General features: G+C 33.9%; 2 protein-coding genes and 1 long non-coding RNA gene across 3 annotated transcripts; 1 reads left to right on the top strand and 2 right to left on the bottom strand.

Annotated features, from left to right (window-relative positions):
- The first annotated feature begins 3,302 nt into the window (after positions 1 to 3,302).
- ABCG13 (ABC-2 type transporter family protein) lies at positions 3,303 to 8,916 on the top strand. Its single transcript, XM_022038472.2, has 9 exons — positions 3,303 to 3,877; positions 5,226 to 5,305; positions 5,557 to 6,018; positions 6,521 to 6,646; positions 6,726 to 6,857; positions 7,118 to 7,402; positions 7,523 to 7,795; positions 7,885 to 7,992; positions 8,267 to 8,916. Exons 1-9 carry the CDS (start codon positions 3,628 to 3,630, stop codon positions 8,621 to 8,623), a joined length of 2,073 nt encoding a protein of 690 aa, XP_021894164.2. The 5' UTR covers positions 3,303 to 3,627; the 3' UTR covers positions 8,624 to 8,916.
- Positions 5,466 to 6,553, bottom strand: LOC110811869 (uncharacterized). Its single transcript, XR_002539218.2, has 2 exons — positions 6,415 to 6,553; positions 5,466 to 6,056 (listed from the first exon to the last, which is right to left on the bottom strand). It is a non-coding gene; the product is annotated as an uncharacterized LOC110811869 (long non-coding RNA).
- A 2,260-nt stretch (positions 8,917 to 11,176) lies between the features above and the next one.
- Positions 11,177 to 14,769, bottom strand: TRO (histone H3K4 methyltransferase TRAUCO). The gene is made up of 2 exons (XM_022038509.2): positions 13,515 to 14,769; positions 11,177 to 11,706 (listed from the first exon to the last, which is right to left on the bottom strand). Exons 1-2 carry the CDS (start codon positions 14,626 to 14,628, stop codon positions 11,435 to 11,437), a joined length of 1,386 nt encoding a protein of 461 aa, XP_021894201.2. The 5' UTR covers positions 14,629 to 14,769; the 3' UTR covers positions 11,177 to 11,434.
- Between the last annotated feature and the right edge of the window lie 2,362 nt (positions 14,770 to 17,131).

The raw sequence follows: 17,131 nt of genomic DNA, 5'->3' as shown, positions 1-17,131 counted from the left end.
CCTTATGTACCCGATCTGTCCACCATCTTCCAGAATATCCAGTAAGGCTGTCGTTTCATTAATTCACTTAATCACACAATTTTTCGTTTACCCTTAATCTCCAGTTTTTCAATTCAACCGTAATTACATAAAACAAATAATACATGCACTCAAAATTATAAAATCGATCAATTAGATATTATCATACATTCAGACTGTAAAATAAATCAACATGATCAATCAGTGAATAACTTCTGGTTCTGCCTCTATTAGTAACCTGTAATTAATTATGAATATTTTTAAAATTTCACAAAATATCGTATTATTATTATTAGACTTCAATTCCATAATAGAGAATAAGTTGAGGGATTCTTACACAAATTGATGTTCAAAATGCTAAACTTTTGGTTGCGCCTACTAGCGGCCCCTAGGTTCCCTGTATTTTTCTTCGGGAATTAAAACGCGCTTCAAGTACATAGAAATATCTAAAAAAAACCTAAAATCAGTGTTAAGAACCCCTTTTGGCCAATTCTGGAATTCCAGCATGGTGGCTCTGCCGTGTTCTGGCGACGGCACCACCGCCCGCGGTGGCGGTTTGTGTCGGATCGAATTCGGTCGATTTTGTATCAATCCTTGCGAGAAAGCACGTTAAGAGGTCTCAGTTGGCTGAAAAAAATCGAAAAACTGAAACTTATTGGCGACAGGGTTCTCCGTGCGGCGGCTCCACCAGCTCATCTTTGCGGTTGGGTGTTTTACTTCGATCAACCTATAGAAAAGGAAACGGTTATTATAATGGTGGAAGAATTACGCAGAACAGAAATCGAAAAGGGCCTCATTGGAGGCATTTTTTGTATTTTTTTCTAACAGCACTGCCGGATTTTACCTGTAATTTTCGGCCAATCTGCCGGTCCTTTTACTCCGATTTGGCCATGTGAGTGTTTGAAATTGAATTTTAAATAAATAAAATTTTTTTTACCTCTTTTGACAGTCGAAAGTGGCTCCGGCGCAGGGGTGGGCGGCTACGGTTAGGGTTTGGTGTGAATAGGGTTATTTATATTCGTCCCTTTTTAATCTGGACAGTCCATCGCGTTTGATCTGGACCGTTCGATCGTAATTAAATAGGGAGTGAATCTGGACCGTCCATCGCTATTTGATCTGGGTCGTCCGATTCCGTTTAAATAAGAAGTGGATCTGAACCATTTATTGCGTTAAATCGTGGCCGTCCAATCGCGTCTGAGGAGGAAGCGGATCTGAACTGTCCGTGCACGTGAGAACGGATCTGAACTGTCCGATCGCGGATACGCGGATCACCTGTGTGGCCTCCCACATGGCACCGCGTCAGCGTCCCTCGTCACGCAGCGCGTTCCAGTTCGTCAGGACTGCTGACTGAGCGTTTTACATGACACAATTTTTTTAAATTACGTTTTGACCCCTAATTTTCAAATTTTTTTTCAAAAATATCCACAGAACTCAAATTTTCACTTTTTTTTTTCAAAATTGTTTTCAATTTCATCATACAACTAATTTTTTTCTAATTTTACATTAAATAATAAATAAATAAAATAAAAAATTAAATTATATATATTAATTTAAATATTACAATTTAAATTTTGGATATTATAAAAAGTCTTTACCAGCCAGCTGGTGCAGGACCTCACATGAAAGCATTAATGGTGGTGAGAGGCTGCTCTGATCAGAATTCTCCCTGTTTACTGCTGCTTATCTAATCACCGATTTTTTGTTTAAGCAGTCACTTACTAATTTATTGTTGCATTAATTGATAACTTATATATATATATATATATATATATATTTATATATTTATATTTGCAGTTGAATTTATTAAAATTATCATCCTCAAAGTCTGTATGTGTGTGTGTGTGTGTATATATATATATATATATATATATATTTTTTTTTTTCAAGTTCATACCCAAATAATTTAAAATTTACCTACTTCAAGATATGGATAGGATTTAATTTAAAATAATCCAGCACAAAAAGAATTTTGTGTGTGTATATATATAAATATATAACAGTTGTGTGTGTATAAATATAATATATATATATATATATACATTCTCCGTATGATATATGTTTATGAATTTTTTGCATTAATTAATATTAGTTCTTTGCCATCAGATTTATATATAAGATATGTTAATTAATATAGTTCTTGAAGTCACAAATTAAATAATTAATCAATGATTGGTCGTGCAAACAATAATAATTATTACATTTGTATGTAAGGGATGTTCAATTTTTTTATTAGGTTGAAATTTATGTGATATTAGTAATCTATTCTAATATATTTTACAATATAAATATATATATATATACATTTAATATATATATGTGTTAATTATAATATAATATAAATAATTTTAAAATAATAATACATAAAATATCGTTTAATTCAAATTTATAATTTTTTTATAAAAAAATATATATCAATAATTAAATTAAATGGTGATAGATATATTTTTGTATATTACGATTTATTATTTATTGTATAAAATAATTATGAGTAAAATAAAATTATAAGTTGAAGTGGAAAATTTAAAACCTAATTATAGCATTAGGAAAAAAGAATTGAAAATTTGACTTAATAGTTTACCTTTTTGGACTGAACAAATTCACATGGTTAAGCCTAATTACCATAACTCAATTTCACCTAATTTCCAGAACTCAGTTTCACATGCATTATATACGTAGACATATATATATATACACATATATATGTACATATCATATAGAAAAGGAAGTTTACAAAACAAAGACAAACAATACACAAGCAAGAACCTGTAGTTTTACTTATGCCTACCTTGAAAAACCCTTCAAGATCATCCATATAAACATATCGGCGCCACTAGTTTTGTTGGAAGTTGAAGTTAGCAATAAATTCAGTCTGTCTCTCTTTTTCTTCTTCAAAAAAAAATGTAACTTTTATATATAATGGGTGTATATTAATATCGTAGTTTAAACAGTTCATTGATAAAAATTATATAGATTTCATTTTACATTGTATAGTCAGTTCAAAATTTTAAGAAACTATTAGTAAAAAAGTGATACCTTATTGTGATTCTGGCTTTCTGGGATCCCTACTACTGTGTGTGTGTGTGTGTGTGTGTGTGTGTATATATATTTGTGTCTGATAAACTCTTCTGCTCTTCAGTTCCTCTCTTCTTCCACCTGTCTCTTTGTATTAATGGAAGCATGTTGTGTGGTAGGTTTGGTCAGTTAATACTTCTAACCATTAATTACTTCCCATCACTAATCAACCATACCTCCCTAAATATACATATATATATATATATATGAATCCCATTCTCTTCATCATCTTCTCATTTATACACTCACATAGATTACATGCATCTGCCTCCATTCTGGTTCTCTTTGTTCTCTGGGTTTTGGTCCTTTTTCTTTTTAGAATTTTCATAATTACTAAACTCTTTCATTCCCTGTAAATCCCAATGTGTGTGTGTGTGTGTGTGTGTACATATGACGAACTGGCTAGTCTTCAATAACTTAATCATAACCTACTTATAAATCTCATACTGTCTTACATATCATCTTGTACCTTATATATATTGAACATAAATTATCTAACGTTTAGGTCTTCGTGTTGAAACCAAGCGAAAATAGCTGATGGGTAGTGTGGAGGTGGAGGCGGAGGTGGGCGGAGGCGGCAGCTGTCGTGACGGTGGCAATGCCGGCGGGGGAGGAGGAGGGATGTACTTAGTGTGGGAGGATTTGAGGGTGGTGGTGCCAAATTTTGGGAACGGTCCAACAAGAAGAATCCTAAATGGTCTAACAGGGTTTGCAGAACCAGGAAGAATCATGGCCATTATGGGGCCTTCTGGCTCTGGCAAATCCACCCTTCTTGATGCTTTAGCAGGTAACTTACATATATATATATATATATATATACACACACACACACACATATGTTTGTGTGTATCACCTCCTTTCCATCATCACCATTACCATCATCATCCTATGTTTATGCTTCATTCATTTAGTTGTTATTTTCCAAGGAAGAAAAGCCAATTAATACTCCAAAAAAAAAAAAACCAAGTGATCTTAACTTCTTGAATCAATAACTATCTTAACATTCATATTTTTTTTTACTTTATTTTCATAATTTTTATAGTAGAAACATGTTAATTTATTATGCTCTGGAAGTACCTAACAATTACTCAAAATGAAGTTCTTAAATTTTGAAAATCGAATCTAACAATTTCACAAGCTTTTAAAAATTGAAGAAATATTTTGAAAGAGGAAGTTGAGTAAAAATTAATGGAAGATCATCTAAAATAGAGATGTTGCAGGAGTAGTTGAAAATTGGTCAGTTTCAAAGTTTCCCCAACTTAGCTCATTAATTACGTTAACCTAATACAACACAATAAATTTTCTTTTATCATCTTTTAAGATTATGGGAAAATTTAATAGTTGCAAATGGACAGAGTCTCATTTATTTCTACCTATATTACATAGTCAGTCACCTTATAATCAATTATACTATACAGATACGTGTGTGTGTGTGTACATATATATGTTATACGTATACGTGTGTACTGCATGCATCCTCATATAATTTTCGATATACAAGGTTGGTGCACGTACCACGTCTATTTTGTTTCCCCTCGTGATTTGGTAACATGGAAATTGTCATTGTCTGTCCTTTTAACTATTTCCCATGTTCATGTTAGGTAAGTTTTGTTTGGTTACAAAGAAAAAGTTTTGTTTGGTTAAGCTAGCTAGCACTATTTGTTAGTACTCATAATTAAAGATTTGATCAGTTTGGTTCTGTTCTCTCTCTCTCTCTTAATTAACTGTGTCAATCTAAGGTTAGATAAAAATAACTCAAACAAATATATATGTATATATATATATATATACATGTATTTAAAATGAAAAACTAGAGTGAGAATTTACTTACTAGGAAGATAATAGAAATTTAATCGAATCAATCTTTTTTTGTTGTAACATAATTTAATTATGAACATTTTTTTGATAACATATAAAAATATCTTTTTTTTAGTTCATTTTAATGAGAAGTTCAGATTTTCTCATGTGGGTCATTTGTATAATGATATATAAATGACTGTATGAGTATATGCATATGCAGGTAGAAAGTATCTTCTTTTAGTTGAGTTTAATTAGAACTTCAGAATTTTCTCATGTGGGTAATTTCTATCATGATATATAAATGACTGTATGTGTATGTGTATGTGTATATGCAGGTAGATTATCAGGAAATGTTGTCATGAGTGGAAATGTTCTTGTTAATGGGAAGAAGAGGAGGTTGGAGTATGGCGGTGCTGTAAGTAACTAATAAATATTCTCAATTTTCATTCTTTGAAAAAAAAATTAATTACCTAATGAGAAAAAGATACATATATATTTAGCTTGTGATATTTTCTCTCTTTAATTAATTTATTTTTTATCTATAATTCTACAAGCACTTAAGTTTAATAAGAAAGTTTAAAAGCCACAAGAAAATCTGCATTCCCCCCAATAATATTCAATTAAGATAATCCAGAAAGTTTGCTCATGTACCTGGAAAAATCTCAGGCTTATGTGACTCAAGAAGACATATTTTTGGGAACCTTGACAGTGAAGGAAACCATAAGATACTCTGCCCAACTGAGGCTCCCAACTACACTAACAAAAGATGAGATAATCGGGATTGTCGAAGGGACAATCACCGAAATGGGTCTTCAAGATTGTGCTGATCAGCTGATTGGTAACTGGCACTTGAGAGGGATCAGTGGTGGCGAGAAGAAAAGACTCAGCATTGCACTCGAAATCCTTACCAGGCCCCGTCTTTTATTTCTTGATGAACCAACTAGTGGTCTGGATAGTGCCTCTGCTTTCTTTGTTGTTCAGACTTTGAGGAACATTGCTCATGATGGCAGAACTGTTATCTCTTCAATTCATCAGCCCAGTGGTGAAGTCTTTGCGCTCTTCGAAGATCTATTTCTCCTTTCTGGCGGTGAGACTGTTTACTTTGGAGCAGCAGCCATGGCTGCAAAGGTATGAGATGGATAGTTTCTTATCAATAAAAGCATCACCTGCACTTGAGAAAGAGTAGAACATGTAATAGTTTCCTTATACTCAATAAATTCGGTCGCTCACAATGATCAAATCAACATGTTTTCTCTTGAAAGTAAACAATTTCTTGGAAAACAGTAAAGGCAAGAGCTTTAATTCATTTCATATTAGAAATTTTAATTATTTGATTCATAAACTTTACATATTTGATGCATTCTGAATCCAAGCATAGAATTCTACAATGGTGAATGTGCATTTACATTTGTCAATAGAGGATTAACAAAAACATTTAAAATGAATTGGATATAAAATTGATTGAGATCTTTAATTTATTTACGCATTCTCGTCTCTATCCATAAAATAGAAATATAAACCAACCTCAATGCAAGAGTGCTTATTTTGTACAATAGTTGGTTGCCTTCTTTGCATATTCAGCATGTTCCAACTGAGTCTGGTATCAATCTTGGCTGCATGAATCTTGCAGTTCTTTGCTGAAGCAGGATTTCCTTGTCCAAGTCGGAGGAATCCTTCAGATCACTTCCTCCGTTGTATCAATTCAGACTTTGATGAAATAACAGCAACTCTACTGGAATCTAGGAGAATATATGCGGTTAGCTACTATTTTATCCAGTTTTACTGTAACTTTTCAGTCTTTTCTCCATGGAATTTACAGTCTTTCTTGCTAACAGGAAGATCAGAACCCATTAGATCCTCTGGAGAATTTACCAACAGGAGAGATCAAAGCTGCACTGATTAAAAAATACAGGTATTCGGAATATGCAGCAGCTGCTAGAGCAAGGATTCAAGACATATCAACAACTGTAAGTGATTCAGACTTTCGTGAAGCCATAAAGTTTAGATGGACTAATCGAATTACAAGAAGCATTTCACATCAATAAATTTCAGAGTTGTCAAAATATTGCATGACAAGCGATTATCTAGGCATTTAATTAAAGGCAAACAGAAGAATTACTACACGAAGATTTATTCTTTTAGACAACACTAAGAAACAAGCAATAGGGATCTGGGTAAATTCTCCACCATGAACAGTTCATCATGTGTTCCTAATTATGCCTTGCAGGAAGTACTTCTTATTGAAAAGAAAAGTGGGAGCCAAGCAAAATGGTGGAAGCAGCTATGGATATTGACCCGGAGATCTTTTGTGAATATGTCCAGAGACTTGGGTTATTACTGGTTAAGAATAGCAATCTATGTACTGTTATCTATATGTGTGGGAACAATATTTTTTGATGTCGGAACAGACTACACCGCAATCATGGCTCGCGGAGCTTGTGGTGGATTTGTATCAGGCTTTATGACATTCATGTCTATTGGAGGCTTCCCATCTTTCATAGAAGAAATGAAGGTATTTGAAAGATTATTGGCTTGTAGGGGGCAATATTCATATCTACAAGGTGTTGGTTCAAGAAAAGAGTAGCAGTAGTAGTTTTAGACTTTCAGTAATTCACTTTCTTCCCTAAAACAGGTTTTTGTTCGAGAAAGGCTCAACGGCCATTATGGGGTTACGACATATGTTCTCTCCAATTTCCTGTCTTCATTTCCATTCTTGACTGTGATGTCCCTTTCGACAGCATCCATCACGTATTACATGGTCAAATTTCAACCAGGAATTTCACATTTTACATATATCTGCCTCGATCTTGTTAGTTCCATCGCAGTTGTAGAGAGCTGTATGATGATGATAGCCTCACTAGTTCCCAACTTCTTGATGGGAGTCATAATAGGAGCTGGATATATAGTAAGAGAGATGCCCTGACTCCTCTAAAGCTTCCTCCCAGTTTCTTTTTATATTATTGTAGTTACAATCACTGGTAATTCTGTTTGTAGGGCATTATGATGATGACATCTGGCTACTTCCGGCTCCTCCCAGACCTTCCCAAGATATTCTGGCGCTATCCTATCTCGTATATCAACTATGGCGCATGGGCATTACAGGTAATCTTTCTAGAATCTACATTTCTTATCTCGAAGAAAAATGCAACAAAATGTTATATTTAACAAAAGAACAGTAGGAAAAAAAAAATGATTTTCGTTCTTTCATAATCATGTGAAATTCAGTTGATAACCACCTTGAAGGATCCACATCAATATGTGAGAAATGCGTAATAATCTTAGAGTTTAAGTAACACTTAAAATGTACAACAGCAGCAAGATGTAAATAAAGCTGACCATAAACTGGAGTTTACCATGTCTATAATGGCAAATGCAGGGCGCCTATAAGAACGACATGATTGGGCTTGAGTTTGATTCTCTAGTACCTGGGGGGCCAAAATTGAAGGGGGAGGTGATTCTTACGAGCATGCTTGGCATTAAGCTGAACCATTCAAAATGGTGGGACTTAGCAGTTATTGTAATCATGCTTATAGCTTATAGACTGCTTTTCTTTTTCATTCTCAAATTCAAGGAGAGAGCTTTGCCTTTGTTCTATACTTTTTATGCCAAGAGGACTCTGCAGCATCTCAAAAAGCGGCCATCTTTTAGGAAAATGTCACCTTTTCCTTCCAAGAGACACCAAGTTCTCCATCCTCTCTCCTGTCAAGAAGGTCTTAACTCTCCAATCCACTAGATGAACAACAAGCAGTGCATGGATACTTGCATATCAGGAGCAATGAGGGAAAGAAACAAGAGCCATTAGATTAAGCTCATTCGTAAGGACATTATTGGTTCTCTTTCCTTCCTGCTTTCCTTTACAGGATCCAAAGGAAAGGCTAACAGTGATATAAATGATCAATCACTGATTAATCATGTCTTTGTAGTAATCTGTCCGATTATTGCTACGTGTACATAGGTGCAGAACTATATATCTTATGGTAAATGAAAATGCGCGGATGAATAAAGACTTCACAGTTACACAGAAAAGGTTATTGCATTCCAAATACCAAAATTCAAGAAATAGGACGACAGAATGACTGTCCATTGTGACCGAGCGCTATACATATTTGAAAAAAGTTGTCAAAAACAGGCACAAGGGGGCGTCATCCATGACAAAAAGAATTTACAAGGCGTTAAAATACAAAAATTAATTTCCAAATATCAACTTCATCTGGGAGAGCTCATGGCACCAACAAAATATTCAAGGTATGGAACCAATTATCTAGAATTCCATCAACAAAAGAGCAAATAAGCTAAAAGTTCTATTTTTTTCTTCCCAAATGACCCAAAGACTACCACATAGCAGCATTTGAATGATTGTTTCAATTGATGTGGGTGTAAGTATGAGAACGAGTGCACGATTGATCACTTGTTCTATTTACTTCCCATGCCTTCTCAGTTACAGTCACTGGTATGTCCATGAATGGGATTCTCATAAGAAAGGTCTTTTGAGGCATGTGCATTTATACTCTCTTCTGCCTCTACCCACTGTCACAACCGTGACACCACGCCTAAAAGATTAAGTTTCAATAAGATTTGATTTATCCTTTTATTTTACAATTTATTATTTTTATTTTAAAATTAAAAATTGACAAAAATCATTGATTCTATTGGGAGTGAGATTAGACACTAGATTAGAACTAATTTTGACAGAAATCCAGATTAAAATAGTACAAGACAGAAAGGTGTGAGATACCTGCCTCATGGTATAGCAAATTTTTAGAACTAAATGAAAATGAAAGGATAAAACAATGACCAAATAAGAACATAAAATCCGAAATAAACGTCTTAACTTAACCTAACATAAAATAATCTACGCAGATAAAAAAAATGAAAGGATAAAACAATGACCAAATAAGAACACAAAATCTGAAATAAACGGCTTAACCTAACATAAAACTAATCTAGGCAGACGAAAAAATTAGTGTCGGAAATTTTTACCTTATTCAAATTTTAGAATGTTTATCAACTAAGCATACTCAAAAAAGCCCACATTTTGGGCTTTAAACCCAATAACAAAATTTGTCTAGTAGCAACCCAAGACAGTAAATCTTTAATGCTCTAATAAGCCAAACATAACACTTTGATTGAGTAACTCCTAGTTCAAACATGCTCATACCAGAAAGAGGACTCACGAGAGTGAAACTTTTCCAAAAGAGAAGCATACTCATGCAATTTCATTCAAAATAACTTCATTCATTCACCAAACTATACAAACTAAGTCAACATGTTTCCTCAATAGGTTCCACCACATTGTGAATTCACACAAACTTGAGTACTAAAAGAAAAGCTTAACAACATTCATGAAAATCCAAATGAGGGTTCATCAAGCAACAACAACCCTAATCTTTTTCCAATGCAATAACAATGCTCACATTATTCAATCACATGTATTAAACGCAAACATACTTGTTCTTCTTATACTAAGTAAATTCAAGTTCGAAGTTACCTAGCGGAAACCTGAAAGCAGCTGCAAATCCCAGAACTCTTCCTTTTTCGCTTCACCATCTTCTGACATCGCACACAACCTCAAGGCTCTTCCATGCTCACAATCTCGCTCTACTTTTTGGATTCTCATTCAATCCTCAACTTCTCTTCACTCAAGCCGTCTCCTCTCCCAAATTTTTGCCCCCAAAAAAAAAAATCCAGAAAGGTCTCCTCTGTTTCTCTTCTCAAACTCACCTCTTCCTCTCTCTCTCTCTCAAACCTCTCTAATCTCTTCTGGCCTATCAAACCCGATTTTTCCCTTTCTTAGGCGCTCTGTTTTCCTCCAAAAAATCGCCCAATTTTTCCTTTCTCTAATCACCCATTTTTCCCCAGTCATGTCTCTCCCCCCCCACCACCCCCCACCCCCCCCCCAAAAAAAACCCGATTCCCTTCTCTCTTTCTAAGCACTCAGTTCTCTTCGTTTTTGTAGCTGAAGTCCCTTCCTTGCCTCCCCCATTTCTTCCTTGTGTGAGCCAGCTAAAATGCGTCCGTTTCTTCCCCAGTCATCTCACAGGTACATTGAAGTTAAGAAAACTGTCATTATTTCTCAAAAGTACATGAACACGAAGCTTTAATCCTAGAAAAGCCAAAATCCCTGAGCTTTTAGCCTGGCAAATTAAATTAAAATGAGCCACACATGAAATTCTGGAAATGTAAGTGAGAAAAAAGTGTAACCAGTGTCAATGAATTGATGCCTTGTATGGGAACGAGAAAAGAGTGCAAGCAGTGTTATAGTGAATTGATGCTTTAGATGGGAAGCTACCAAACAATGAATCACATCAAGGAAATTCAACAAATTATTAAAGCTACATATCAAGTTATAATTTGTTTATAATTATCAACTGCCAAATCTGAAATCAACTCTTTTTAAAAATTTTAAGGAAAAATCGAATTTACAAAATTCATATGCTCATTGTTAATACTAATTTAACAGTGACCAATATTACAATGGAATGCCAAACTCAGACCAATCTCCAACCCGACACTCATAATAAGGCTGAAAGCCGCTGCTTGACAGCTAATTTTTCTTATCTTTATCATTGGTCACACCATTTTCAATTCGATTGTCAAATCCATGATAGGGAACCTCAACCATGGACCTGGGAACTGGACGTCCACCAAAATCCTCTGGAAAACATTCAAAGTCTGGCCCAAAGTTGAATTTCACCATACAATTTGGTTGATTTGGAAGAGTATACATTGAAGCAGCAGGGTAGTAACGACCACCATATAAATCCTTGAAAGCAACTCCTTGGCATACTCCGTTCTTGAAAAAAGATATCTCACTTCCTGCGTGGTAAAACAGCACAAGTAAACACTGATATTTCATTGATACCAAACAATTAAACCATGGTAGCCATGAATTTCTATACCTCATATCTTGCAATAAGTGCAAGCGAAAAACTACTAAATTTAACACTTGAAGGTAGCTCCACCATGCCTAATATAGAGCTTAGGAAAAGAGAGACAATAGAAAAACCAAAAGAAGTAAAGCATTAATCTTTTCTTGTCTATTTATTGCATCTTACATGTCAAACTCTCTTACTATCCTTCCTATTTTTGATTTGACGGAAGTTCTTCTTGATATACTACATCATTACCTTTCCAATTAATTCATTACTTAGCCAAAAAGAAAAGGAAAGAAAACAATTAAATAACTACTATCTGCAAAGAGAAAGAGGGGGAACAGAGGCAAAAAGACAGAAGGCACGAACAGATTCCTCAAATAACAGTTGGAGGAAGAGAAATAAAACTATTCATTTTGAAGAACTTCAACTGAACAGAGAACTTGTAAACTTTGGGAATCTTAGCAGCCTAGACGGAAACTAAAAAGTTAATGCTACAACAGTAACTTCAGATAACCTCCAATATATTGCGTCTAAAGTCATAAAAACCATTTCATTAAAAAAAAAGTCATAAAACCAGTTGCCATGTAAAATACATAACCATGGCTCCAAGTTGTAATCAAGACAATGAATGCCCACAATTTCCAAAGGGAACCTTAATCCCCTGATCAAACCGTGGAAATAATCTTGTGCTTGTAACTTCTGGACAACGTGAATCCAGTCTACAAGCTAAGCTTATATAAGGTACAAAATAGTAGCGATATATAAATATAAATGAATGTCCAGTATATAACAAACGCAGAGTGAATTTGACACCTATTGGACACCCATATTCAACAGTAGGAATGAAAAAATTCAACTAGTTTGAACTGACCCAAAGAAACTCATGCCTGGCAGTGAATCATATAAAAAAACTCAAGTACAACAAAGCTTGTCTTTAGACAAACTGTAACTTTTTTAAGGAAACAAAAACAATACTGCATTTGATTCAAATATTAACTTGTGTTAAGGGTAACAAAAGCACTTAACTTGAATTAAACATGGAATTGACTTAGAATTAGAATGTCATTTCATTCAAATCTTTTTCTTGTTTATATCATATCATTATTCATATTTCACAAAATTGAATTTTGAAACAAAACTCAACCTAACTACTAGTGGATTTGCATCAAGCTGTTGCAGCCCGCATACAGTGTTACCTTACAATTGTTACATGTGAAAGCATCTTTAAGGTATACAATTGCTCCCTGATCAAGCAAAAAGCAATCATCGAACCAACAACCGTCATTTAACTGAAAATCTCTAGGTTTCTCTGCTTCCATTGCACCAGAAGGACACGAAGTTGGATCAACGATTGCCATGGCAACCATACAAAAGTGTATTAGTGGATAACTAACAGCATAGTCCCTCTGAAAGGCAACTTAAAAGTACGGGGGGGTCAAATTTCCCAGCAATTTTCTAACCTTAAAAGCTATCTCACCAATCCTTGCACTTCCACCAGTACAACTAAGCACAACACACCCAAGCATCACAACAGTATTTATTTCCTTCTATTTCAAAGAAATTCTAGCAAATGGTCATCAAAAGAATTACAACACAATACCAAAATACCTGTAAGAAACTCTATATAAGTTCCGACCAAATTGCAACACATATATTTCAAGGAAAAGCACAATATCCGCAGGCTCCAAAACGATAGAAAACTAAACTTAGCTAAAAAAGAACACTGCAAAGATGAGCTCCGCAACTAACCTGGCACCACTTTAGGGGGATCCTCCTTGGCATCCGGCGCACACACATATCTCTGCCCTTTATACCAAACCAAATGGGGCGGCATAGGCGCGAACGATGCACCCTCAGGCAAGTTGATATAAAACCCAATAACATCACCTTCCCTGTACCCTTCTTCTCCATACTTCTCCCTTAAAGCCTTATGCACCTTGCTCCCATCAAGGTCCCTGTACCCGAAACTATTCCCATCGTAGCCAACAGGTGCCTGCAGATCCCCTTTCTCTGTCGACCAGCCGAGACGGGTATGGCCCGTCTCCCCCAACTTCACCACCTTTATTTCAAAGTACCAAGCTCCTTCTACAACCCCTCTAGTGGCTCTGACCATTCTATACCCCTTGGTGCTGCCAGCACTAAGTCTGTCCTCGCTCAGCTCAACTTTTTCCGCCTTATAGACTTTCGATAAGCAGATTTTCATGTCCGGAGTATCATCCCCTTTGTCTGGGAATCTAGGGACCGGAGTTATCAGAACTGTATCCTCGGCTGAGGCAGCATTCTGGTTATTGGCTTTATTCTTCTTCTTTCCTTTTCGGGAAGTCTTTGTCACCCACACGTTGTTGTTCTTCTTCTTCGATTTTTTTGCTGCTGTCGTTGTAGGCGTCGCATTTGTTCCATCAACCTTAGGCAGTGCTTCTTTCTCCGGGGAGTGTTGATTCAGCGGTGGTAGTGATGACAGCGAGGTTAAAGAGGAGAGCTGTTTCTGCTTCTTTGGAGGTGGCTCTTCTTCCTCGTCGTCTTCGTCATCCAAGTCACCATTTTGCACCGCATTATTGACATGTTTCGGGGATTTCTGGTTGTCAGAGGATGCCGTCGGGTCGTCCTCGGATAGAGATTCGGATGGCCCACATTCGGGTCCAGGTCGGAAGTCGTTCTGAGGTAGACCACCATTCATAACTCCGGCGCCGTTCTCAGGTCCAGCATCGTTATCGATTCCGCCATCTTTATTGAGTTGGGTTACCGAGGTGGGTGGATCAGTGGATTCAAAATCAGTGGAGGTTGCGTCGGTAGCGAGGGCTGGTTGCTTGGTTAGCGCGTCTTCTTCGTCTTCGTCTCTGTAACTGGCTTGAAGAGAATCCATTGACGAAAAGATAAGAACCTTAATGTCGATTAGGGTTTTAATTTGGGATCTGCATGGAATTGAGAAGCTGAAGAAGACGAGCGACAGAAACAGAGGAAAAGCGGGATTGTTGTTGGGTATAAGCTTAAAAAATTTGGGAGCAGCACGGAGCAGATAGACGAATACGATACGATAAAGGGTAATTTGGTAAATTAACTTGCGTAGTTTAAGGTTTTCTCGTCCATTCAGAATTTGCCCCCTTTTTTCCATATTGGGCTTTAACTTTGTTATTTTGAAACTTGGGCTTTTTCAATATTTGGGCCTCCTTAAAGCCCACGAATGCGTTTAAATTAATTTAGCTCAACAAAAAAAAATAATAATAATTGGACTAAATAAATAAATAAATAATTTTATTTTTTTTTAACACGTAGTATAATTTTTATTAAATTTATTTTAAAATTAATAAATTAAATATTTAATGCCAAATAAATTCAACATAAAATTATTTTAAAAAACTAAATATTTTATATAAATTAAAAATCAATTCATCTAACTTCTCAACTTCTATCTGCCCAATTCGTGTTGTTGGAAATTAATGCAACCCAACAAAATTTCGACGTGTTTGTATTTACAAAATTAGAACTCATGTAGATATTTTGAAATTAACATTTTATACGTAACATTATATATATATATATATATGTAATAATATGTAATTTTTTGTGACAAACATGTAAGAAATATATAATTAATCACATTACCAAGTACTATTAATTATTTGTATAATTAATTAATTAGATTCATGTAGTTTTGTATCAATTTAATTAATTTAGTTACGTATACATTATTCTTTTTTTTTTTTAATTTACGCACTTCAAATTTTGTATTTAACTAACGATCCAACATCCATACATAATTAATATGATTTAGTGGATTTATAAGTATATTAATGTTATATAAGTAATTTGGTCATTTTCGTCCACCAGTTTAATTAATATACATATATATATTTCATTAATGCATAATTAGTAATATTATTTTTTATTATAATATGTTTAATAATTATCAAACTAAATAATAGTATTTTAATTTATGTTTCTAACGTATATTCAAGTATATCGTTGCTAATATAAATTATCCATATTTACTCAATACTTATTATATAATTTCATTTTATATCGTGATGATATTTATTTTATATATATATAATATAAGGACATAGAGAGTATAGACTGGACCCATTTCATACTTGTCAAATTTAATACAATTTGTTATTCACATATAATTTAATATTTGAATATAATACGTATTTATTCAGTACAATAAATGTTTGTACATAAAAATTAATACTATTTTAATTTAATGTACGAGTTTTTTCCTTAATCAAATATATAAGTGCTTATTAAGTATAGTATTAATTAATATTAAACTAATTGAATTCATAATTAACTCCCAATAGTCAAAGCCAAGGGGGAGAAAAAAACAAAGAGATTAAAACTGAATGATGCATGCCTCAATAAATGTTGGAGGATGACTATTGACTTGAAATTGTATATGAATGTTTTCAGATTCAAAAATGGAATGCAACGGTTGAATTTTGTGGCTTCTAAAAGTTATAATATTATATATGTATGTATGTATGTGTGTGTGTGTGTATATATATATATATATATTTTATCCAATGGGAAATTTCAAAGTTTGTACACAAATTATTTATGATATTAAAATGGCCTTCATTTGAATCGAACCTGCGGACTTGACCTGGCAAAATGAAAGTCAACCAAGTCTCGCGCCTACAAAATGACAATGCGTGTTGACCGGTACTAATAATTTTGCACTACATATGACCCACGATGTTTAATATATAGTTAAAATTAAATTAAATTTTAATAAATTTATTATATTTCTTAAAAATTTAATTTATTAAAATTTAGTATAATTTTTTCAAATTTACTTATTTGTCATGTTAATGAACTAATAAAAAATGTAAGAGCCCAATTTAAAAATAAAAATTAATATTATGTTCAACAAAAGCACGTGGAATTTATATTTGTTTATACGATACATACAACTATGGCTTAGTTAATTAATTAATTAATTAATTAACGGGAAACCCGTCTTAGTTAATAATTTATATGATATATACAACTATTTTTTAATTAATTAATTAACTTAAATATTTATTTACATATATTCTAATTTTTGGGAGGGAAAACAAATATTATCCATAATAAAAATAATGTGGGTTTTTTGTGAAATTAAAATTACAAATAATTAAATATTTAAATTAACTATGTTTTTTTTTTAATGAAATATTTAATGTATTAATAAACAAGATGTAGTAATTATTAATGTTTCATTTTCGCCAACTACCCACCAAAGATTCTGGAAGGCTTATTCTCAAGAACTCTGCGGTCAACTAAAGATGACAATTAATACTGAATTGTTCTTCCAATTTTATTGCAGTCCACATTTATGCAAATTGTCATTTTCATTCCACAATTATTGGCACACTTCAATTTTA

This window comes from Carica papaya, chromosome 3 (genome assembly GCF_054855325.1).
Source record: "Carica papaya isolate Zhongbai chromosome 3, ASM5485532v1, whole genome shotgun sequence".
Classification (NCBI taxonomy): domain Eukaryota; kingdom Viridiplantae; phylum Streptophyta; class Magnoliopsida; order Brassicales; family Caricaceae; genus Carica; species Carica papaya.
This window is presented reverse-complemented; position numbering and strand designations above follow the sequence as displayed.

What these genes read in the sequence shown, in the direction of transcription:
- ABCG13 (XM_022038472.2), top strand. Translation starts at nt 3,628, where the DNA reads ATGGGTAGTGTGGAGGTGGAGGCGGAGGTGGGCGGAGGCGGCAGCTGT. An exon ending in GGTTGGAGTATGGCGGTGCT is followed by an intron (nt 5,306 to 5,556) that starts GTAAGTAACTAA and finishes GAAAAATCTCAG; the next exon opens with GCTTATGTGACTCAAGAAGA. An exon ending in CTTTCATAGAAGAAATGAAG is followed by an intron (nt 7,403 to 7,522) that starts GTATTTGAAAGA and finishes TCCCTAAAACAG; the next exon opens with GTTTTTGTTCGAGAAAGGCT.
- TRO (XM_022038509.2), bottom strand. Translation starts at nt 14,628, where the DNA reads ATGGATTCTCTTCAAGCCAGTTACAGAGACGAAGACGAAGAAGACGCG. An exon ending in TCCCCCTAAAGTGGTGCCAG is followed by an intron (nt 11,707 to 13,514) that starts GTTAGTTGCGGA and finishes TTTACCACGCAG; the next exon opens with GAAGTGAGATATCTTTTTTC.